At 42.5% G+C, this 25,098-nt stretch overlaps 1 protein-coding gene across 1 annotated transcript; it reads left to right on the top strand.

Annotated features, from left to right (window-relative positions):
- The first annotated feature begins 536 nt into the window (after positions 1 to 536).
- On the top strand, positions 537 to 21,221 carry tgfbi (transforming growth factor, beta-induced). The gene is made up of 17 exons (XM_049029175.1): positions 537 to 777; positions 1,145 to 1,243; positions 10,207 to 10,271; positions 10,877 to 11,034; positions 12,333 to 12,497; positions 13,098 to 13,244; positions 13,546 to 13,687; positions 13,908 to 14,120; positions 14,411 to 14,548; positions 14,767 to 14,912; positions 15,405 to 15,541; positions 16,071 to 16,201; positions 18,947 to 19,071; positions 19,299 to 19,401; positions 19,501 to 19,562; positions 20,144 to 20,168; positions 20,392 to 21,221. The coding sequence occupies exons 1-17, from the start codon at positions 662 to 664 to the stop codon at positions 20,451 to 20,453; spliced, it is 2,034 nt and encodes a 677-aa protein (XP_048885132.1). The 5' UTR covers positions 537 to 661; the 3' UTR covers positions 20,454 to 21,221.
- The last annotated feature ends 3,877 nt before the right edge of the window (positions 21,222 to 25,098 follow it).

Here is a 25,098-nt window from a genome sequence, read left to right as displayed (position 1 = left end):
AAGTAACACAATTCAAGGGTTTATCCAACAGCCACATAACCCCCCCCCCCCCCCCCCCCCCCCACCAATAAACCTTAGGTCTGCATGCTCCTGAGGAGACTCATCTGAATTACAACAGAAATCAACGTCAATAGTCCCTTTGCTCACATGAAATTATTTGGCAATTTTATCAAGGAAAAGCTGCTTGTCTTTCTTTGGGGCCTTAATCTCCGCTGTTACCGGGCAATAGGGGTTGTATGTGAAATTCACTGCATAGCGACTGCCTGTTCTTGTGGACCAACCTTAAAATTACAGCAACTACCGATACAAGTATAGATTAATTATTATAATAACATAATTCTCACTGGAACTCAGAAATAAAAAGAGGGACTGGTCGCTCAGTATAATGAAATAGCATCTGTTTCATGGCTCAGCAAAAATCCAAATGTACAACAAACCTAGAACAGTTTAGATTCGGCAGGGGATATACGCCTCATGAATAAATAGCAGCATAATGTTCGCTGCCAGAATATCTCAAATTGCGGAGCTTGTCAAGCCCCTCCCCAAGTGAAAACGTCTTTTGTCTCCGTATGTATTAAAGACGCGTCCCTTGCGTTACCTTCAACCCACAGGACCTTAAAACCGGCGCTCAGAGGGACGTTTAACATCGAAAGCCAGCAAGATGAAGCGTTTCGCTTTGTTCACCCTGGGTCTGTCTTTAATTGCGGCATTTTGCGTTGCAAAGACACCTTATCAGTCAGTGCTTCAACACAGCAGAATCAGAGGAAGACAACATGGGTAGGCAACTTTTCGTCTTGGTTACACTCAAGTGCGGGAGGTTTCGTTAATTCATTGATCTTTTGTGTTTTGCTATTTGTTAACATTGACTATTTTGCTAATATAAACTGTTCCTGGCTCAAGTTTTTGACTACTTTACGAAACAATATCCCAGAATTTATTTTAGTTTTGCTTATTTTATTTTGTTTTGCATGTTCTATATAAAAACGAACATAACAGTGCTTAACAAAGTTAAACGTCAGCATACTATGCACATAACTTTTAAGTTAGAGGTGCAGAAATAACGTTATGCATTGCCAACGTAAATAAATCTCGTACTTTTATTGTATTATTAAAGTCTAACTATGCGTGTCCCATTACTTTTTAGACCCAATGTGTGTGCAATGCAACAGATGCACGGCACTAACAAGAAGTATTTTACCAACTGCAAGCAGTGGTATCACCGCAAGATCTGCGGCAAACCGACGTAAGTAAACAATTTGTGAAAGTTATTGACCACAGCGTGTCATAAAACCTTCGCCATTTCATATGCATTTTCCCACGGATGGATTTTAATAAGTTCCAAATTCATTTAATTTCCCTTTAAGTCAATTTGTTACGGCACTCTCTGTGGAATAATAAATCACAACATTTTTAGTTGTGAAAGTATTCTGGAATCAAATTTGCATTATTTATCAGGAGATGAAATTGTACTGTGCACGTTTATACTGTTTTTAGTTATTTTGTTGTAATTTTAAGGAACTACAGCAGGCATCGGTTTCGTTCCAGTAAAGCAGAAACGATGATGACTCCAAAAACTTTTTCTGGAAAATAAAGCGAGGTGTTCACGAAAATATGTTGAAATTGCGGATATTTTATGCTTACGAGTGCAAATCTGAGTGCTTTCATTTTCAGACTTTGTATTACTGACTTGTATTCAGCTGCTAATAAAATGAACTTCATACTGTCGTCTAAGCAGATTTTAAGACAAACGTGAACCACTATCAGTAATCCATGCCGGTTACACTTGGCCATGAGCTGATGGGTTTTTTTTTTTTTTGTTAGACTTTGTGGAAAGTTTTTATTTTTGGACTAGAACAAATGGTGGACTCCAACACTGGAAGTTGATCAGAATTCAACATTACAAATGTCTTGTAAATACTTTAGTGGGAGAAATGCTTGGTGCTATAATACAGAGGTGATGCTTGGGCACAGTTTTTGTACCAGAGTGCCAACTGGAGGGTATTTAAGCATCTGTCACTTGTAGCTCCATTATCATCATCCATCCAACCATCCATCCATCCATCCATCCTTCCTTCTTCAGTCTGCTTATTCTGATATGGACGTTTCATTATTATAAGAATATAAAACTATTATACAAAATCAATGCAAAGTCACAGATGAGGAACCTCTTAATGTTTCTCTTTCATTGTTTGATTTGATTTGTTGTTCGTCGCTATAATTAGTTTAATTCTTTAATTAAAGGTCTTGAATTTAAAAATAATAAGAAGAATGAAATTGTCTTATAACACTGAATGTAGTTACGCGTTTCTTAATTATCAAGAATATGTGAAGGCTTTAGCAGTCCAAGAAGGCATTTTGTGATTCCTTGTTCTGTTTCATCAAGAGCTTACTGAACTCACTGCTTTACTGGAGCCGTCCATCGATAAACGCCTCATTTCCTCTGAAGTACAGTGATTCCGAAACATGCCAAATCTCCCAAATCAGAGCCGCACAGTTTGGGATCTCCTTGTGGAGTAATTTCTTGCACGTGTTGTGACATTCCGTCTTTTTAAAAATCTGTTCTGCATGTTTCTCATTGCAGCACATCTTATTAAAACATCATGCTGTGTGAAAATGTCAAACTCCCAAAATCTGTGTTGAACTGACATGAGTTTGTGGGCCACTTGGAATAGACTCGTTATGGGACTGAAAACTAATGCCAATAGCAATGAGCCAACTTACTCCGGACAATTGTTCTGATAATTAAAATGTTTGTTAAATATATTGATTTATCTAGTCAATTCTCATTGACCAGAGGGCTTCCACATTATTACCTGAAGTTACACATAGACGATCGGGCTTTTTATCCAAATATGAGGGGTAACTTTTAGATATGGAGATTTTGGTAACACTTTCTATGAATGGCATGTCTTTTAGAATCTATAAACACATTCATAAATGTTTATTAAAAGGCATAATGCATTATAGACATTTATGCCTTATGAATGTTTTAAGAAGCACATCTATAATGCACTATAAATACCTTCATAATGCAGTACAAAGCATCCTTAATGCTTATACTGAACATTATAATGCATTATGAAGGTGTCTATAGTGCATTATAGAGGAGAGCTTCACTGACGCTTATAAATGATTATAACCTACAGTATGATGCCTTATGACTGTCAATAGAAGAGGCTATAATGCTTTATTAAGGTATGCATTATGAAGGTATCTCTAATGCATTATAGATGGCAGCTGTAAGTAAAGTGTTACCAAGGAGTTTTCCAAAACAGCAAACCTCCTTAGTTTAAATCAGGCAAAGAATTATTCAGGTTTCTGCATGAAACATATAAAGCAGATCTGTTTCTGGATAAATGCTTGTCAATTAGCAGTGTAGCTTCTTGAGTAAAATAACAGTCCTGCATACCTACATAGTGCATTTAAACCTAATGCAGGATAAAAGCTTTTTGGAGACTTTCCAGTGGCTACTGTACTGGGGTAATAAACATGCAGTTATGGGCTGGAAATAATGCTCTCTGACAGTTTCCTGTTTTGGACAAGAATTGTCTGTTTTTTCTTCTAAGGTTTGCTGTCTATCACTGCTTTTGGTAACCGGGTGCTTTGTATTAAGTCATGTTGACATATGGGACTGGTTCAAATGAAATACTCCTCCATTTAAGGGAACCAAAATAGGCATCACTGTATTGTACCTCCAACTAAAACTAGACAGTACGATCTGCCTTAAATCCTCATGAACCTAATTTGTTCTTCAAAAGCCACAGATTCATCCTCCCCATCGACATACAACTAAAGCTGATCAGAAATTAAGAAGGTTCTTATAGCACTTACTGCTTTGGCCTACATACCTTTGCTCAGATATGTAAACAAGGTGAATGTAATGAAGGTGTGGCATTTGGAGTAAATGTTACGATGTCACCTTGTAGTTATGGCGCTTTAATCCTGTTTTGATATTACTCACGTGTAGGTCAAAGATTCCCTTCTGATATCCGGATATACCTGCACGTTTGCGTAGGGTTAATACACCCTGGGACACTACCGGATGCCGAACGGTGAGGTTTGCGGGAGACTAGGTCCACCATTGGCAGAATGAAGAGGGAGAGGAGATCACTGGAGCTTGTAATGGATACCATACGGAGCTCTCTTCATTATGCACTTTGGCCAAAAGCGGCCTATTATAGTTTAACCACCTGAGAGAGAGAAGCCAAGGGCTCTGGTTACAGACGTGAGTCCAGAATGATCCGCGAGCCGCACCGGTATTGGCACATGCTAATTTTGATTGACATCACTAACATATAACGTTTCAATGGGGGAGCCAGGTATAGTCGAAGTCATTGTGGTTGACATTCTAGTGACATGGAAGTATGCATTGGGGCAAACGCAGGTCAGATATCTGCTTTGAGAGGTGTCCTTTGTAAAGGAGTGTGAAATGGCCAGGAGAGATGTTTGAGGTTCTGTATCATGGGTATAATGTTTACTCATTGATTATGAATTGCATTTCTTTATCAATTCACCATAGAGTACTGCAGTGCATTTAAATCGTGACATTGTGCTCTCATGACTTTTTAACTGAGGTTATATTTAGCAATATAGTGCTGTGTTTATCTGAAGATCAGGGAGGTTACTGGTTTATTTCTGGTCAACAATAATTGCTCGATATATTTAACTGATGTTAAACTGATTGTGTTGACAGCCACTGAGCTTTTAACAGAGCATCCGAAATGGATGAAGCCACCATATTTTAGTTGCTTACAAGATGCCTTTTTCAGTTTGATGTGCATAGTTTCTACTGTTCGTACAGATCTTTGGACATTTACTGAAGAAATCCAGCTACTTATCCACCTGGTTTCAGGCCAGCTGCATGGTGCACATGCATCACCTGCAAGAGGTTACCTGTGAGGCATCTATGCATGCTTGGTTGCATGGGTTTGTTGCATAACTGGCTGCAGGGTAATGCGTGGCTGCCTACTTTGGGTTTCTTGCGGGATGTGAGCGATTGGCGGTTTATGACATTAATCCACAACTGCACTAAATGCACATTTCTATTGTGCACTTGGATGTAAATCACACTGATCATTAAATTGTTAGTTTGATAAAGATTTGGCTGTAAACAGATGTTACACAGAGCAGTAGCAGTCCCTCAAATAATTATATACGCAGTTTTTTTGGCTTCTTTATGCTGTATCTTCCCAATGTTTTTTCAGCCCCAACAGCTATATTGATGAAAATTAATCATTAATCATTAATTAATTGCTCCCTCCCAGCTCCCTAGTTTATTTATGTCTTTCAAACATTTTTGCTTCTAATCCCAGGCCAGTTTAGAACACACTTTTCTGCTTCCTTCTGTAGGCTTGCTAATACCTTTTAGCAAGATTATCAGCACTGAAGCCTGGCTGCATCAGGTAATCAACAGCTAGTTCTTTGTATTTCAGTACCACACCTGATACTGGCCAGTGTCGAATTTGCCAAGATAGCCAACAAAACACAGGCGAATGACCTTTAACCCTTATTAAACTTTCTATGGAGCTTTAGTGTCTCAAATTCAAGGGCCCTGTGCAGGTCACTGGATTTGGGATCTATGCTCTTGGCCATTAAGATTGTGAGTTGAGACCCCATGTCTGAGAGAGTGATCATCTCACCCCTGGGCCCTTGAGCAAATCCCATATCCAGGCCCTTAAGGGACAGGTGGCTCTGATTTCCGATCCCCACATGTACCTGCCACTTTGGGTAAAAGCATCTGCTAAATAAATATTATGTAATTTCTTAGATAAATATAATTGGGAAAAAAACTACAATCCCTACAGAGATGTTTTCATAACGACCATCTGTGGGGTGCGGTAGTCAGGTGAAACTCTTAAAACCAAATGTTATTGTACGGACGAACCATTCAGAACTTTAATAGTGCAAATGCGTTTTTACTGTGTCTGAAAATCTCTTCCCTCATCAGTTGAAAACCGGCCAAGATCTACTTTTATGGCTCATCGGAGAGATCATGCTGCTAAAGCTGATCGGTAGCTTTTAGAAATTGGCCACTTTTGTCGGAACACGCAAACAGATTGTTCCCAAGGGCGCCAGGTCTGCCGCTGAATGTATCTTCCTGACTCTTATGATTCTTCGTAACTAAGGAATCACCCTCCCGCAGTTCCCGAGAGAGGACTCGCAGGTGAAGGTGGTCTCTGTGCGAGTCGTCCATTGGCTCACAGCACGGAGGGTCTGCAGGCGTCCTCCAGGGACTCCTTTGAAGACTCCAAATACATGAGCTTTTGTCGATGCCTGGGAGTCCGCTCTGCAAACAGGCCAACAAGCCCTGTCTTTATGCGGTTTGTCTTCCGGGATGGAGGTTCCCCCAGGTCACATAAGGTGGGGGCCAATACATGGAGCCTGACCCCAGTAAGCCTGTTATTAGGGAGGGGTGATTTTCCATTCCCACCAATTACAGATGGTTATGTGTGCAACTTATAACATTAATTAAAAGGATTGTTTCTATTAATACAAATGGGAGGGGGGGGGGGGGGGGGGAGTCTCCTCACTGGGGAAATGCAAATGCAACAAGCAGATACCTCTACGACTGAGCCCACAAATCTTCACGGCACCGGAAACTGTAGCCGCTCTTCTGCTAGACAGCTTGCCCACCACACTGGGGGAGGACGGAGGAGGTGACCAGCATTTTAGTCATGTGCCTTGACTTGTTGTCTGGATTATGGCCAAGTCATTGCATGTAATCTCTGTTTTTTTCAGATAACCTCCTCACTACACTTTGATTAAAATACCAGCGTAAAATTCCAGTCTGGCCAAAGTTCTTGGATTAACTCCCTTTTTTTTTATGTTGCACGTTTTACAATCAGCCTAATTCTCTCCCGCTGGGTATAACTTTATATGATTGCCAGATATGTCAAACTGTAAAAGAGAGGTGCAGGGGTTGTACCGCGAGGAAGGACATTGAACTTCGCAATCATGAAAAGGGAGGAAGTCAGGAAACAGCCGTGTAACTGAGGGCAGGCTTTATTTGATCCAGTGATTCAGAGCATGTGAGGCTAAATTGTAATTAATTCTCATTGCATTCTAGCGCAAAACGTCAACTTGTTTCATGCAGCATGAGGCTTTCACCCTAACTGCTTACTGCAGAAGGAATTTAACTAAATTCAGAGCAATAGGATCTCTGCTTCATTTTCTCATGAAGGCAGCAGTACTGTGTCATGTAGAGATATGAACTGGTAACATATGATTTTTTTTACGTCAGCATTATCGTCAGTGACAACCTCTCCTCCGCTTTCCACTGACATTCTTTTCTGTCTCTCTTCCCTTTTTCTTTTTTTATGCAGCTTTTTGTGTACATGGTGTAGTAATGGATCGACACGGACTCTTAAGTTCCTTGGGGAGACTGTAAAATTATTAATTGAATTGAGCATTAGACATTGTCGCCATTTCCATGTCCACGCTCACTTACACATGCAGCAGATATACATTTTGCCAACATTAACAAAATGTTTTTAGTGCATTTATTCAACTAGAGATTATGTTGGAGCCACTCAGGCTGAGTGTCTTTGTTGATGATACAGTTTGTTTGATGTCGGGGTCCCCAAGCTCCGGGACGGAACCAGGACCCCCCCGGCCACGGACCACAGGGGGGTTTTGGGGAGGGGTTGGTTAAAAAATGTGTGCGTGTGTGTGTGTGTGTGTGCAGAGGGAGGCCTTTTTATATGTACATCAGTGTATTGTTTTTTTTTTTTTTCAAACCCTGTGTTTGCTGGCGCGATCTGCCAGCAGCCGGCAGCCAGGCGGCGACATGTCTGTGTGGCACAAGCCCCCTGCCCGCACCAATGCCCCCGCTCTAGAGGCAACCTGAAACCTTTCACCCATGCACTTCCTTAGCCATTGCTCTACCTCCTGCCGAGAGCCATGTGTGTGTCTGTTTGCGCCCCCCCCCCCCCCCAATTTGTTGTTGCCCTGCTGGCTGAAAGCCCCTCTGAATGGAGTTCTTTCAGCACCATGCGCCCGCAGTCGTATAAAGGTCGCCTGTTCACATGACCTCCAGGTGAGTCCTGGCAGCTGAATCTGACGTCCTCCTATTCCTGTCCCCCATCCAGAGTTTTGTTCGTTGCCTTCGAAAGCCCTTACCTGTGTATACTCTAAAACAGTGTTTCGCATCCCCGTCCTCAAGGACCCCCCCCCCCCCCCCCCCCCCGACGGTCCACATTTTTGCTCCCTCCCAGCTCCCTACCAGACATTCCACATTTTCACTACTGGGAGCTGCGAGGGAGCAAAAATGTAGACTGTCTGGGGGTTGAAGACAGAAGACCGGGTTGAGAAACTGCTCTAAAAATGAAGAGGGGGGCAATGGGGGGAAGATTTGCAAATATTTTCCATTCCTAGCCATGTCTGGTCTGGGTGCGTTTGAGAACAATGGAGGATAATGTGATTGATTAACGTAGGTTTCTCATACCAGCATACCCCAGCCTTTCAAAACGGGCATTATATAAAAAAATATATATATTTTTATTGATTGTCAGATGAAGGACATTGTGGCCAGAACTGGAGGAAAAATATGATTGAAAACATCTTTTATTTTTCTCTGTTCAGATCGTTTTCTTTATCCCAAACACCTAAGGTATATATAGTATCCATTCCATCAAATGGCCAGTGTGTTTTTCTGTGCGTTTTTCAGTCTGTTTTACTGCCAGGCTTGTAAACATTCCTTTTCTGTTTCATATGTACGTCCCGACCTGGCTGGCTGTTCAGCTCTATCTTGTCAATCGGTTACTTGGTTTTTGGTTCACTTGAAGTATATCTTTCCAACTTCCAAAATTCACTCAGTCCGTGTTTTGTTGTTTTGATGAGACCACCAGTGACCTAAAGTCACACTCCCTCATCGTGTGTTACGTTATTATAACACCATGCTTATGCAGTTGTGAAACAACTTATTTATTTGAGGCAAAAATCGCCTGAACACTAATTAAATGCTAACTCAAGATAAACCGAGGTAATTATTGGGCTATTGCAAGGTTCCATTTCACTGCTACAAGATTCATCACTGCAGTCATTGCTACTACAAATATTTATTCTAGATGAGATGTGTAAAAAATGTGAGTAATATGGACAATGTGCTAATGGTCATGAATTAACGACTTGAGAAATGGCTAAGATGTTACGTTAACCTTGTTTTGACAGTTTGTGTGAAGCTGAGAAGTTTTTTTTCTATTAAGTAAAATTATTTTTGAACAAGCTGGAATGACCACTTATGCGCAAAGACACACTTGTTCTGGATACGTCAACAAAAAAGTGAAAATGAACCGTCTTCTATAACATTTATGGAAATACGGGGTCCTGCCTTTTTAGGATTAAACAGGTTTCCTGGGCAAAGACCTGCAGCTCAATCAAATGCATCTGAGGTTGGCTAGTATGAGGGAGCTCATCTGTTCGGGACGCTTTCACTAGCTGCCACCTCTGCTCTTGTGATCGGGACGCTTTCACTAGCTGCCACCTCTGCTCTTGTGATCGGGACGCTTTCACTAGCTGCCACCTCTGCTCTTGTGATCGGGACGCTTTCACTAGCTGCCACCTCTGCTCTTGTGATCGGGACGCTTTCACTAGCTGCCACCTCTGCTATTGTGATCGGGACGCTTTCACTAGCTGCCACCTCTGCTCTTGTGATCGGGACGCTTTCACTAGCTGCCACCTCTGCTCTTGTGATCGGGATGCTTTCACTAGCTGCCACCTCTGCTCTTGTGATCGGGACGCTTTCACTAGCTGCCACCTCTGCTCTTGTGATCGGGACGCTTTCACTAGCTGCCACCTCTGCTCTTGTGATCGGGACGCTTTCGCTAGCTTCCTCCTCTGCTCTTGGCAGAATCCCATGTCTAGCTCTCGACTTCATCAGCTTCCCCGTAAATGGGATTTGCTGCTGTCGGTTCAGAAAGCTGGAACAGGCTAACCGTGAAAAATGCGCATGAGACAGAACGGCGAGACAAAGATTGTGTACACCCCAGGAGCAAAAGGGGGACAGGGTCCCAAAGTGAGTCATCTCACGCACGTGGCTCTTACAGGATTCAACCAGCCTTTGCTAGTGTAGATCCGGCATATTCCAGCTGTGATGGCACTGTGGTAAAGTCTGCGTTTGGGGCGTTGGCCTTATACACGGCCAGCAGTTAGTCACACCGGTCTATCAGCATTGCTGCAGGCATTATAACAGTGTGTTTTCTGTTACAGGATCATCACCTATGAATGCTGTCCAGGCTATGAAAGAATCCCTGGGGAAAAAGGGTGTCCTGCAGGTCAGAGGTCGTACAGATGACACTAAATACAGCCTGCTGAAGCTAGGCCTGGGTAGTAGCTAATATTGCTAACACTTTACTTAAAGCACCCATGTGTAATGGATTACACATTCCTTCATAATGCATAATAATGCATTTATAAAGCATAAACACAGCTATAACTATTTATAAAAAGGCATGACACATCATAGCCATGTTTATTATGCATTATGAATGCTCTCATCTATGTGCTATAAATACCTCCATAATGCCTTATAATGGCTTATATAAATTTATAATTGACCATTATAAATTGATATAAAGGTATATATAATGCATCATGATGACTGCTTTAAGTTAAGTTTTACTCTAACTTATACCATCATACCGTCCTGACCTACATTGCGATATCTGGAAGTTTTGCGGTATTTTGAAATCTTAAAATTCACAAACCCAAAATCTCAAAATAACGCAATATATCAAAAAATACCACAGTATACGGAAATTATTACAGCTAAGCGTATTACCGTAATGTCGCCCCAGCCGAGCTGAAGTCACCCCCAAAGGCCAGTGAAGCTGGGTCACCTTGATGAACTGTCTTCTTATTCGTTGTGTTTCTTCTTCAGCTCTACCATTGGTGAACATCTACAGAACCCTGGGCGTGGTTGACGCTACCACGACCCAGATGTACTCTGAGAGAGCCGAGCTGAAGGCTGAGATCGAGGGGCCAGGGAGCTTCACGTTTTTCGCCCCCAGCAACAAGGCCTGGGAATCCCTGTCTGCCGTGAGTCCACGATATTCCCAGATGCGGGAACAATATTATGGTCTTTCAATTGATACTTTTGCCCATCCACACGGTCGGCCTTCAGCCCATATCCTAATGGACTTTTGTATATGCCGACTTCTGAACAAGTTGTGAATTAAGTAAGGGTAAATGCATGACAAAACAGATTTATTCATAGAACTATTCTGTTCTGCCAAAGAATAAACTTTTTGCTTAGTTTCCATTAATCTGAAATTGTGTTCTACTTCTGGAATTTTAAGTAATGTTACTTATAACTAAAGACTCTAATAGCACATTGATTTGCATGGCTGGCACTATGAAAATTAATCGACACACTTCTGACCATTCAGATTTGAGAATTCAACAGTGCTGTGATATAATGCGATTTATTTGCACTGTTCCAAAGATACAAAGATTGCTGGTAAACTCAGTTTGCTGAATCAGTCAGCCAGTCACACCATGCAGATAAAGCTAAACATTTTAGCCCAAGACAGGGGGCTGGAGTTTAAATTTCAGTGTTTTCTACAATCATCTGTGCAGAATAATCGTAAATTGTTTTCTATTGACTTATTTCTGCACCTCAACCAATAACACAGATTGGTTTTCATTTTAGTCTGCTAGTTCTGTTGTTATACTGCTGTCACTGTACAGCTATATTTTTAAGAAAATTGCCCTTTATCTTATGAGATTGAACATCCATCCTTCCATCCGTTCATTTTTCATAGCTGCTTATCCAGTACAGATACACAGATCTGTCTAGAAGGCAGCACAATCCATTTTCCTTCATCGCTTGTTGAGTGCAGGGTTACGCTGAACAGTGCAGCCTATCCCAGGAAACGCCTTAGATCAGATACCAGTCTACCCCAGGGCACATACTATGGCATTATGGGTAATTCAGAGACACCAGTTCACCTAAAGCCATGATTTCGGGCTGTGGAAGGAAGCCTGAGTTGTAGGTGGAATCCTGTGCAAACACGAGGAAAATTCCTTCATCAATTCCCAAGATCCACGGGGGTGTTAAAGGTCAAACTATTCCAGTAGGTCAATTGGAGCTGAACTATACTCATTACAAGTCATATTCGCTTACACTCTTCTGCCCTAATGGTGAGTCATATTAATCTCCAGTATGCTTTTCTGCTAGTTCTGTATTTGGGATTTTAATGAATCAATATGTTGGTTTTTTTGCATTATGTTGCAAATATGAGCTCAGGCTACCAGTGCAGTGGTGTGAAGGACCACTTCAACATGAGCACTGACAGCACGGAGGGAAAGTAAGATTAATCTTTCACTTTTCTCAGGAAATCCTGGATGCTCTCGTAAGCAATGTCAACATTGAGCTGCTCAACGCTCTGCATTACCATATGGTCAACCGGCGCTTGACCTCTGATGACCTCAAGCACAACTCTGCCTACTCATCCATGTACCAGGACTTCAATGTCCACATTCACCACTATCCCAATGGAGTGAGTCATGCCCTTCAATACACCTACTTCCAGTAGTGCCTGAGCTCCGGCACCAATTCCCATTCTTGGGCAGCCTTCAATGACGGATTAAGTTGTGTTATTAAGAAGGACGATGTGAAGTCTTCACTACACTCCGAAGTTCGATTTCCCAGCTGGTGTCTTCGCTGCTTAAGCTTTAAGTTCAGATACTGTTTGTAAGTCTGAAGATGATCAATGGTTCAATTTAAAGTAGATCACGTGGTACCGCTTTACATTAAGTGCATTTGTAGAACATTCAGTGCACGTTTATGATGCATTCATAATGCATTCTTAGAACATTCATAAGCAGCATGCACAATAAGCATGCGTTAACATCCTAACATCCATTCACAGAATAAAAATTATAATAACAAGGTTATTAAATGTTAAGGTATACTTGCACACTGCTTATGAATGTTCTACAAATGCATTATAAAGGCATTATGAAGGTGCAGTTAATGTGAAGCATTACCTATCATGAATTTTAGTGGGTTAAAAACACTCCTGTTGAAAACATAGAGGCAGAGAACTTTCATGGCATTGCTGTGATGTGTTATGGACGATGTTACTTCTTCTCACTAGGTTATCACTGTCAATTGTGCCCGTCTAGTGAAGACAGACCAGCATGCGACCAATGGGATTGTCCACGTGGTTGACCGGGTCATCACAGCCATCACCAATGACATTCATTCCTTCATTGATACTGATGACAACTTAGAAACCCTGCGGGTGGGTTTAGCTCATCTTATTATATGCTTACATTTACACGGGAGCTTATGTTTCTGACAGACGTACCCCTTTTTATGACATATATCCCCATGATATATTAACACAGTTAGGTGCTGGAACGCATAATGTCAGTTCATTGTGTTGTACTATTGGAACGTTATCACTGGGACTTAAGTAACTGTTTGGCAAGATCTATTTAAGAAGCTTAAAGGTAGCCCGTTTGCTGCCAGATGTACTGTTTATGGCGACAAGATCCTATAGTAAGCGAGCCTGTGTGAGAGTGTACCTCCATATGCTTCAGACCGCAGTGGCCGCTGCTGGCCTGACATCCGTGCTGGAGAGCAATGGTGAGTACACTGTATTTGCACCAACCAATGAGGCCTTCGAGAAGATTCCACATGAAACTCTGACCAGGATTCTGGGTGATCCTATTGCTCTGAGAGGTTAGTGCTGCGCAGATCCCAAATTTTCCATACAGGTCTTACCTATTTCCACAATAGTGAGTGGTTCGGGGAGCATAATAGAGCAGTAGCACTGTTTACACAATCTCCGAGGGTGCTAGCAGAATTTCATTACATAATAATGGCGATGAAAGACCTTTGCCATATCTTTAAGCTTTTTGACAGCCTATAACTGCAAAGGCAACTCCTTGCATTTGTCCAGACCTGCTGAATTACCACATTCTGAAGAACATTCAGTGCTCTGAATCTATTGTGGCTGGCACCCCTCTGGAGACCCTGCAGGGCACCGTGCTTGAAGTGGGATGCGATGGCACTAACATGACCCTCAACGGCAAGGCCATCGTCACCAAAACAGACGTGCTCGGAACCAACGGTGTCATCCACTACATCAACGAGCTTCTTATCCCTGACTCGGGTATGACACAACCCTACAAAACTTGACCAGGCATTGCTGACATTCCCCATATAAATGAAATCATAAATGAAAAAGAAAGTAGAAGGAACTGTCGTGTGTAAATTTACCACCGTAATGCAGATTCTAATAGAAGTTACAGTCTTTGGTATGAGATGTTTGTAGGTCCAGCCCACATCCTACTGGCAGAGGTCTGTGAAACCACAGGTATACAAATAAAGCAAGCAGTTATAAACACAGGTTGTACACTCTCTTAAAATTCACCCATTGTATTTATCTGGTTCAATTTGCAGCCAAGACCCTGCTAGAACTGGTCCAGGGGTCACCTCTATCGATAGCCACGCAGCTTTTTGTTGATGCTGGATTGAGGTCCCACTTGTCTGGATCAGAAGCTTTGACCCTCTTGGCTCCTCAGAATGAAGCCTTCAAAGGTAAGGAGAGACACCATTCCTAGCCACAGGAATGTTCACAATTCATTGCAGTTCACATAGCTCTGCTGTCTCAAGATTCATTGTGGAAACAATTACTGGGTTGGCACTTCATAGCAATGGGAAATTGCAGTACCTTTTGAGGGACTGTACAGTACAGTCTAATCTGGGCTGATCAGTCCACTGCTACAGCGCTCATGCTAGCATTTCTGCTCCATTAGGCGGCAGCATGACGCTAAACTCTGAGAACAAGAGGCTGTTGAGGAACCATATCTTGAAGAAGCAGCTGTCCTCCAAGCACCTGTATGATGAGCAGATATTGGAGACTCTTGGGGGGCTGAAGCTCCGAGTGTTTGCCTACCGCAATGTGAGCACATGGAAGGGCCAAGTCATCTGTCTTTGAGTTCCAGTGGGTGCAATGGTTGATGAGGATGCTAGACTGCTTTACGCATATGTTCCCAAAAAGTAACCTTGACAGATATGTATACTTTGGAGAAGATTATGGAGAAAAATGCCCCATAGGGCATATGAATTACATCTGTGTTTTTAGCAGGGGCTAATCACCAGAAACCTTTTTTGCTTTTCACATTAGTATTCTTTCTTTTACTGTTGACTGATGAGATTTTCATTGCTTGAAGGTCGTATTGCAGGGAAGCTCAGGAGTTCACCTGCGACTGGCTTGTTTAAAACTAAACGTTTCCTGTAAGTGGTGACTTTCTCAGTGAGTGAGATTTCCGTGGTTTCACGTTTCCTCTCGGCGATGGAAAGTGGAAGACACGTCCTAGTCCTTTTTTAGGGAGACCTGTGATGTCACCATGACCCTGTGACCTCTCAAACCCCCCCCCCCCCCCCAACCCAGAACCTGTGCATCGAGAACGCCTGCATTGCCGCCCATGACAAGACTGGCCGCTTTGCCACCCTATTTACCGTGGACAAGGTCCTGACCCCACCGATGGGGACTGTCATGGATGTGCTGAAGGCGGACAACCGTTTCAGGTACCCGGAACATTCTCTGGTTGTGACTGTTCATACAATTCTTCACTCAGGTATGGAATTTAAATAGACTTTATAAGGCAAAAACAGCTAGATGCAAAATGCTGATGACCAACAACTGACATCATAACTGTATTGTATGACATCATAATTAAAACCCTGCAGCTACCTTTAATCCTAAATGGTCATAAAATCTCAGTGTGTTGAGAACTGGCAGTGTTATATTTTAATGACTTTAGCAGATTTGGTTGGGGCTCAGAGCAGCTGCTCCCCACCCACTCTCAGGGTGTCTCTCGAATGGAAATAATGGGCTGTGTCCTCATCTTCCGCTATTCATCTTCTGCTGCTCGTTCACTCAAGAGGCAACATGACCTAACTTGGTTCGACTCTCGGATGTTCCCGGGATCTCCCCCAAGTCATCAAATATCACCTCGAATAAACCTGTAGCCTGTCGAGCTGGAGGATTTAACTTTCGTTTATGTTGCCGGTGGGGAGCGAGAGGGATGTGTGGTGATTGATGTTTCCTTTTCAGCATACTGGTAGACCAGATCCAGAAGGCAGGCCTGACAGAGCTGCTGAACCAGAAAGGGTTCTTCACTGTCTTCGCTCCCACCAACGTGGCTTTCCACGGCATGAGCTCAACAGAGCGGAACAGGATCATGGGTAATCCGCCACCGCTTTTCTGCCCTAGCAGACCTCATGCCGATGTAACAGGCTCCTACCTCTCTCATGGGCGCCAACAGACCGGCCATGCTTTTGAGCGAACAAACAGTGTCATGCTGGCCTTCGGGATTGTGGGTTAAGCACTGTAGGCTGTAGCCATGTCAGCAAAAACCGACATGTTGGATAGATCATTACTAAACTGCAGCGATATAGAATACCAAGCAAGTTTTATATTCCAACACCTCCAGATTCACTTCTGATATAAACGGTGTGTTTTTCCTGCCAGGTAAACACTGCACAGTGTCATGAGATGTCTCTTGGTAGCAAGTGAGAGATGTGTTTGTCTTTCTACACCATCAGTGTGGCATAAAGGGCACAGAGGGAAGGGTCTGTTTGTACTTGGAGTGTAAGAGGAGAGTTAAGCAGAGCTGTGATTCACGGGGGCGTTTCAAGAATTACTCTCTGAAGCCATGTGTGCTTCACCTTTATTGTAATCTCTTTATTCAGGAAAATAAATCCACGAGGAAGTGACTGGGTACAAAACATCTATTCTTCTGTACAGCATGACATGTGTCAGGCATATTTCCAACAGTAGATACTTAAATAACAGAAACGGACACGAGTTTTAAAAAGGATCGTAGAGAAAAGGCCCATTGTCTTATCGGTTACTATTTTTAGCAACTGTTTTTTGAAACTTTCTGGGAAAATTAATCATACTTAAATGAAATCTCTAAAATCTGCCAGATGTCGGCATGCGGCGTGTAAGGCTTGCCTTCTGCTTATTGGGTTTCGTTTTCAAGGGAAGCCTCTCGCTTTAATAGCTTGGTGAAGATGCACTGAAATCTGCCCAGCGCTTAGGTGACCTCAGCTGCTCTGCTCTTGGGCCTGAATGCAGTGACGCATGTCAGCCGGTCTCCTCAGGCTCCTCACGGCTCCTTCACTCGCCCACAGGAACTACAGTCACCATTTTCTCGGCAACTGGAAACATTTCCTATTGGCTGTCCCCTGTTTGAGTGTTCTGTCTCCTTAGCAACAGAATCTCAACTGGGGAATCAGCAGAAAATAATATCTGACTCAGGGTTGGCTGTGTGGCTCACCAACGTACTGTATCATTTTTGTGGAAAATAATTTGCTCCAGGCCGCCTACATTGCCCAGGCCTCAGCTGTGAAGTAATCTATCTTGTCCCTTGTCCACCATTAGTCTCCATGCAGGCTTCAAAGCAGACTTCCACCTGGTTAATCATGTTTCTACTAGCCTGAATGCTAAACCATTACCCCTTATGAGACACCAGCCTTCACTGGAACAGTTTCACCCACAAACGCGGCTGCAGACCACCCTTAGGCAGCCACCCTGACTCAGCGCTTCAGGCTGGCCCTGCAGCCAAACAGCTGGTAGCGTTAGAATTCCAGTTTAGTTTTGTAGCTGACAATAATGACTGATGACTGCATCTGTTAAGATTCCTGTGTCCATGATGCCTGGTGCCTCCATGCGATTTATGCAGTTTTTTCAGTGCAATTTTTATATAATGTAACGTTTGTAATTTGTTTTCAGTAAAGATTCCGATTGTAACGTGTGTAACCTATAGTTCATCCAACGTTTATTTACGTAAATCTAAGGCAATTGCATTGAACTATATTATTCTAAATAAAATCATACAGAGTGTTCGATAAAAATTAAACAGTTAGTGGCGCTTCACAGCTACTACACTCTCCAAAGTCAGCATCCTGAGCCAACAGGCCCTGAGCATGTGTGGTGCAGTTCTGACATCACCTCGGCAGTGTTTTTGTTAAATGGGATATTGTGCTTATTATTATTATATTATATAACATCACAGGGATAAACATCCCAATGGCCACACAGTTTGTGTTCTGTTCAACTCATAATCAGTAGAGGAGGAAGCCAAAGCAGAGCTCATAATGCTTTTGGCTTGCAGATATTAATATGTAATGAATAGCAATAATGGTTAACATTCAATGCTGTTTTGTAAAATACAAATTAAATCAAAATTATAACAAAATTATATCAAAAGATGTAAGCATTCATTTCAACATATAATATTCTTTGTATATACGAATAATCTATTTAAGGTGGTAAAGGAAACTTATTCCGTTATGTCAATAATATATCTGTTTGTTTGTTTTATTTTTAAAATGCTGTGATTGACTTGTTGATGTGGTTTATTAATTTTTGATCCAGCTAATCTATTCTGTTACCAGAACTCTGTGGTGAGGTTGGATCAGAACCGTAAGCCTATTTTGTGAATATTAAATGAGTAGTTTCACTTGAGCTTCAGACCTACCTTGAACATTGTAAATCCAGCCATGAACTGTATTTTAATCTCCGGTGTTTATTTTGGAATGTGAGCGAGTCTCTAAGGGATTATTGAATAGTCTACCATGGAGTCCGCGTGGGTGTGTCAGAAATGCCTAAATGAAATACTGTACTGTCACTACAGATAATAAGGACAGACTGTCACAGAACTTGGCTGGTATCACCATACTGTTAAATAATATGGCAGCAGAGGCCTAATGCTTAAGGCAGTGTGCTTGAGGTTGTTGGTTCGGATCCCAGTCCAGGAAGATACCGCAGAGGACACGTTCTTTTGTTGTGCTGTGGTGTGTCAACAATGACGATCACTTTCACTTAACTTGCTACACTGGTTCAGGCTTCTTGCATTGGTTTGGACATTTGCTAACTAGCACATGAAGCTGAGCAGCCTGGCAGCTGACCTCTCGATGCCGCAGGTAACACTCAACAGCTGGAGAGCCTGCTGAAGTACCACATCGGCCCGAAGCTGGTGGTAAGTGGAGGAGCGGGATCCCACACCAGGCTGCAGCCGCTGCACGGGGACAGCCTAGAACTAAGCATGGTGAGATATCTCCAGGTCTGTAGGGCACGATCAGTGGCAGTACTCTGAGAAGTAGGATTTGTACCGGTTGCAGTAATAATACTAGTGGAAGGAGGAATAGCAATGCTACAAGTATTAATCCTACAATCATGGACAACTGCAAAAACATTTGGACAACTGCAAAAAATCCCATTGAGAAGCTTGACTGTTTTTTCACATGGTCCAACCTCCCCCCCCCCCCCCCGCAGAAGAATGGGACCTTGTACGTCAACAAGGTGCAAGTGACAGAAAGCGACATGATGGCCACTAACGGAGTCGTCCACGTCGTGGACACCATCGTTAAGCCGCTGCGTAAGGGCCGCCGTCGCCCTCGTCGCCTCAGTCACTTCTTACTCCTGCAGGATCCATATTAATCTCCAGCGTTTTTGTTTTTTTTTTGGTTCTTTGCAGCTGCCAGGGTTGTCAGCGATGAGACAAATGTTGGGGCAGGCCAGAGGGTGTTCAGACATGCCGTAAGTAATTCATTGAGTAATTCAGGTCCAGAGCCCTCTTATTCACCAAGACGTCTGTCTTCGTTGCGATATCCAAAGCAAAGAACTTTTGAGCCATTCAGAATCCACAAGGTTTTCTTTCATCCTGGTCAACAGACCCTGTTACATCTGTGCTCTGATACACAGGGTGTTGCGGTCACATATTTCTCATCCATGGTCCCCTTTGTTTCTTAAACCACTCTATACAGACGGGGATGGAGCCATCTGGGTTCGTTTAGTCTATTTTTCAGATAATGAACAATGTACACCTCTGCTTTCCAGCACTGAGAAAGATCAGCAGGCCTGTACAGTAAACTGTCCGCAGGCAATGTTACGGCCTGCAGATGTGATCTTACATTAAAGGGAAGCTGACATTTTTATCGAATTGCCTGCAAGCGACCCAGAGGTTAGCGACCTTAGAGCGAGTTGCCGGATCTCCTTTACATGATCTCTGTGAAAATTGCCTTTAATGTTTTTTGAGAGACAAATGGAAGCCATGGTATGTTAATATGAAATGTACGTTGTCCGCTTGAAAAATGATGTCTTTCATCTTTTCTTCACAGCCCCGCCCACAGATCATTAGAGACGGTAATACTTTGGCTACAATCTTTTTAAAAAATGAGGGACAAAGTTAGCATGAGCCCCAGGGAAACAGTCTGACAGGCTGTTCATGTGTGGCATGAAAATTCAATTAATGCATGAAATAAAACTTTAAGTCGGTAGTTAATCATTACGACCCTGAAAGCGTTTTTTTGGATCAGGGTCTGCATACAGATGGGTCTGACTGTTGATCCTTTTTCTTCGTCTACAGAGGATCTTTTTCAGAAGGTTTTGAGAAGTCATTCCAGTAGAACTGTGCATCACTCCCAGTAAGTCCACACAGAAAAACCAGTCATCCAGGAGGAAAGCAACCCCCAAGTTATGAAAATGATTCCTTCTACTATGGAATATAATCATACACTTGAACATTCAGTGGGTAACGCATCTCTATTTTCTTAAAATAAAAATGAACCAGAAAAAATGCAGAGGTTAAAATATTTTGGTAAATAAATATTTGTATGGTTGTTTTATTATGCCAAAGACCAATGTTGAATTAGCAGTACTATATTTTTTGTGCATGCTGTGTTAACGTGCATTGTCAAACCAAGAACCGTTCTTGCTTTATAAAGCAGAGTTTTAGAGAACTCGTACATGTGAAAGTACTCTTCCGTTATTCACAATGTAAAGTCAGAACCGATTATTCTCTTACTATATACTTGTAGCATGTTTGCATGGTTTAAGACTGAATCCGTTCATAGGCATTTGCTTTTCTAAGGCCTGATCATGTTTTCTCTGTTTTGTGGATTTTCTAACAAACACCCAAATCAGACACACCCATTCTATAACAAATTATCAGTGACTTGTGTGAAGGACCCCAGAAATGATTGCACATCCAAAAATAAAACAATAATTTTTTATTTGAGTGTTGCTTTGGTATTTTAAAAACACAGTAAACCAGCCTCTTTTGTGCTATGCATTTCTCATCCAGTATTGTAGCGAGGATCTTCTTCTGTATAGATACTTTCAATAGCTTATGTAGTGTCTTTGTTTAACATTTCTCCAGTAGTTACTTGAATAAACGCAAAAGCTATTTGTTATGAATTCAATTAGTCATACTGCTTTGTGTGTCTGCTTGGGGATTAAAAATAAGAATGATTTAGTCTGGCTGTCTGGACTGACGTGATTCAGAAGTGATTCTCCAAATGCTAAATTTTCTACAAATGCTATCAGAGTGTTTGGCAGTCTAGGGTTTAGTGTTAACATTTTGGGTAAGTTCCATTCACGCTACTGGCGTTTGGCTTTAGCAGTCTGGGGATTTCCCATTTTGTATTATGGGTGTTAGTGTTAGAAACTTTGTAGCATTTATTGGCTACATCTTTAGCATAGCCAGCATGGAGTTTAGGGCTGGCGGTCTGGCTGTTTTGCATTCTTATTATGGGTGTTTGTATTAGCAGTCTGGTTTGTAGCATTTATTGGCTACATCTTCAGCATCACCGGCATGGTGTTTAGAGTTGTGGTTTTGGTGTTTTGCACTGACATTATGCAATTTTAGCACTAGCGGTCTGGGTGTTTAGCATACACTTTATGGGTGTTTAGCATACACTTTATGGGTGCTGGGCAATGGTGATCTGGGTGTGGGTCCTAAAGCCTGCTGATCTGTTTTCATGCCTCCCAGGTCCCGCACAGGCGGGTGGTGGTGCCCCCATATGTGAACGATCCACTTAGAATCCAAGGCGAGACATTCCACGGCAGCTCTCAAGGTGGTGGGGGGGCAAACAGTCTCTGCCATCCATACACACTGCAGGGCCGGACGGTGGCTCCCAAGAGACTAAACGAGCGGTAATTGTGCTAGACGAAACAAAAGGTTACAGCCTCCGGGCAGCCTGCTCGCTCCCACAGCCACTCTTGGCCTGGGCTGCTTCAGGAACACACACCAGACTGTTACTGCTAGACTTATCGCAGCTTAGACAGATTCGGACGTGTTGCTGCAGACCTTTCTAGCAGCGATTTCAGCCACGTGACCAAAAGTGCAGCAATGAAATGTACTGACAAATGTTACACATTAGCAACTACCAGAAGATATTTTCCATGACACATTTTCGATGTTTAATAGTGCAGCCTGAGACACAGACACAGCCTGAGTTCGTGAGGCTGACAAATGCACATGTACGGTTTTAAGTCGACGTACATCGCAGAATATCCCGCCCTTTTAAGTCAGTGCTGATTCTTCATGCCATCAATAAACGGCAAACCATCCACTGAAGCCCATTATTTGTTATTGCTGTCAGCGGCCTGCCCGTGTTATTCGGGGGGGGGGGGGGGGTAAAGCGGGTTATTAATTTCAAACTATCCCGTTGCAGCGCTGGCATTAACTGGAGCCTAAACAAACTCCCACTCCAGAAATTTACCGTGCTCTGCAACTCCACAGCTGGGTGTTGGCCCAAAGACGGGAAAACTGTGATTCACTGGAATTCAAGAAAGACACTGAAAGACGTCGATAGCCATGTCCGCTAGTAATGGGCTTAATTGGAAGCGATGCAGTGTCCGAAGCAAATATCTGAAAAGGTCGTAGGTTTATGAAAAAAAATGAAACTAGGTAATAAAACAGGCTGTAAAATGTAGTCAAGCTGCCCTGGAGGATTGCGTGTGATACAATAAATTAAACAAATGAGAATTTAGGCTACAGTGAAATGGAAACGTTTGGTCGGAGGCTGGTTTTGAGGAGCCCACTGGCGTGATTGTGCTTGTGATCGCATGTTTGAACAGCCATCGCCCTGGTTGGGGCCTCTCTGCCTGCACCGGTTCTGGTTCAGTGCATTGGCCTTTGATATCTGGTGCCCTCGGACGCCTCAGATCTGCTCTAGGCTGCCGAGTCGAGCCGTCAGTAACATCGTAATGCTGCCCTGCTGTGCTAAAGCCGAGCAAAGCCTAAAGTGGGTAGAACAGCCCGTACCCATGTTTAATTTATGCTAAATGGAGATCGGTTATTGGATCCCTGCTGGATCCTTGCTGCTTTCTTCATATGTTCTCCACTGATAAAGACAAAGTTGCCCCCATCCCAGCTGTAATGGACTATTCCTACTTTGAGGTTTATAGCTTCCCAGCTTTCCTTTCAAACTGGAGTCCACTGGAGTCCAGTGGTATAGGTTGTTTCACTGCCAAGCAAACTGCCATAAAGTAGCCTAAGAAGAAATAGAAAACAGCATAAAACTACAAGAATATAGCAAGCCGATATTAGCGGATATCACAAATTCAATAGTTACAATGCAAATTCTAAATACAGGAAATTAAAATATAACATGTTATAATGCCAGTTCTTGATATTGAAAACTCTATTTTATTTAGTGATATTCTAAATGTTTCAATGGCAGTTGGAATTTGAACTAATTAAATACCAATTTCTCATATCAGGAGTTCAATTTTAACTAGTTGAATTTCTTTTGTAACAAACTAAAATCCCAATCTCTGAAATCAGGAATTCAATTGTAACAAGCTATAATTTAAACTGAATTCTAACTAATCTCTATTGAATTCCTACCTATAGTATCTATTGATATCAGACATTGGATTTTCAACTAGTTAAAATTTTATTTCTGATATCAAAAATTGGTGTTTTGACTACTTAAAATTGAATTCCAGATTCTAATACCAGAAAACACATTATAACTAGTTACAATTTAATTTCTGATATCAAGAATTTGCATCTTAACCATTTGGAATTGAATTTCTGATATCCTCTAGAAATGAATTAAATCTTGCCACACAAGGCTAACATTACATCTCCCCTGTCTTTGATACTATCCCACTGGAGTGGTAGACAAATTGTGAGTAGAGGTGGAAAGAGCACAGTAACGTGAACGTAGTGTAATCCCCACGCCATAATGTCACTTTTGCACAGCAGAACATTGTGTCTCATGGCTTCACACAAATTTCCAAAATTTTACTCCATATATGCACATGGTATTATACAGCTGTCACCATTTGTAGGCGGGTAAAAGGTGCCCGTATGTCTGGAGCCACATATGAAACGTGCTGTCCTTTGAGCAGCTGAAAGGTGCTCTGAAGTCATCAGGTTTAGCGTTAGCAGTAACTTCAGCATTTGGGTACTTAGCTGCGGGCTGCACAAACAGGAAGTGGGAGGAAAGAAGCGGAGTGACTCTCATTTCCACCGTGATCCAGCTTGGCAGATGCTCTCCGCTCCGGCCCCAAGGATGCCACAATTCACACAACCTCCGGTCCAGCTGTGTCCGCCCACTAATCCCTGCCCACTGCCATAGCAGACATTGACAATGTCCTGCTTGTTCCTGTCAAGAAACACCCAAGAAGGACGTGAGCAAGTGCAAGCAGACCCTGTGAGGCTGGTCAACCTACTAGGTCTCCAACTCCACCTATAAGACCGGGTCACTTTCTGCACCTGCAGACTTTATTATGATTGGGGGAGGTTATATCAAGCCCAACAGGATCATCTACAAATGACTTACTAGTCAGAAAATTGGGTCAGACAATCCCTGGAGTAATTGGGAGTCAAGGACCTTGTTCAAGGACAGTGACATGACTCAAACGCGACCTCTCGACCACCAGCACAGAGGCACACAGCGCCCCAACAAAAAGCACGGATACCACGGTAAATTGATATGTGTAACAAGCTGACGCACACAACCCCCAGATCATGAATTTCTTACTTATATTCTTGCTCTGTTGCTGATGGATGATTTGGGATTCTTTTACCCCATGCATGGAGATTGCCTAAGTCTGCTCATTGCATTTACATTTACGGCATTTGGCAGACGCCCTAAGCAAGAGTGAATAAGGTATGTGCTTCTATCTGTCTAATTGCGGTTTGTGCCCCACGTGTATTATCCACGCATAAGGATCGGCTTCCACACTGACCATTAGAGGGACCGAGCGCACAGTCCATGTGAGGTTTGCCATACTATTTTTATAGTCACTCTTTTAATTTATTTTAAAATAAAATAAA

This window comes from Brienomyrus brachyistius, chromosome 10, assembly GCF_023856365.1.
Source record: "Brienomyrus brachyistius isolate T26 chromosome 10, BBRACH_0.4, whole genome shotgun sequence".
NCBI classification, from domain to species: Eukaryota; Metazoa; Chordata; class Actinopteri; order Osteoglossiformes; family Mormyridae; genus Brienomyrus; species Brienomyrus brachyistius.
Note: the sequence above shows the minus strand (reverse complement) of the source record. Positions and strands in the feature narration are given on the sequence as shown.

What these genes read in the sequence shown, in the direction of transcription:
- tgfbi (XM_049029175.1), top strand. Translation starts at nt 662, where the DNA reads ATGAAGCGTTTCGCTTTGTTCACCCTGGGTCTGTCTTTAATTGCGGCA. An exon ending in GCTTCTTATCCCTGACTCGG is followed by an intron (nt 14,121 to 14,410) that starts GTATGACACAAC and finishes TTCAATTTGCAG; the next exon opens with CCAAGACCCTGCTAGAACTG. An exon ending in CACCATCGTTAAGCCGCTGC is followed by an intron (nt 19,402 to 19,500) that starts GTAAGGGCCGCC and finishes GGTTCTTTGCAG; the next exon opens with CTGCCAGGGTTGTCAGCGAT.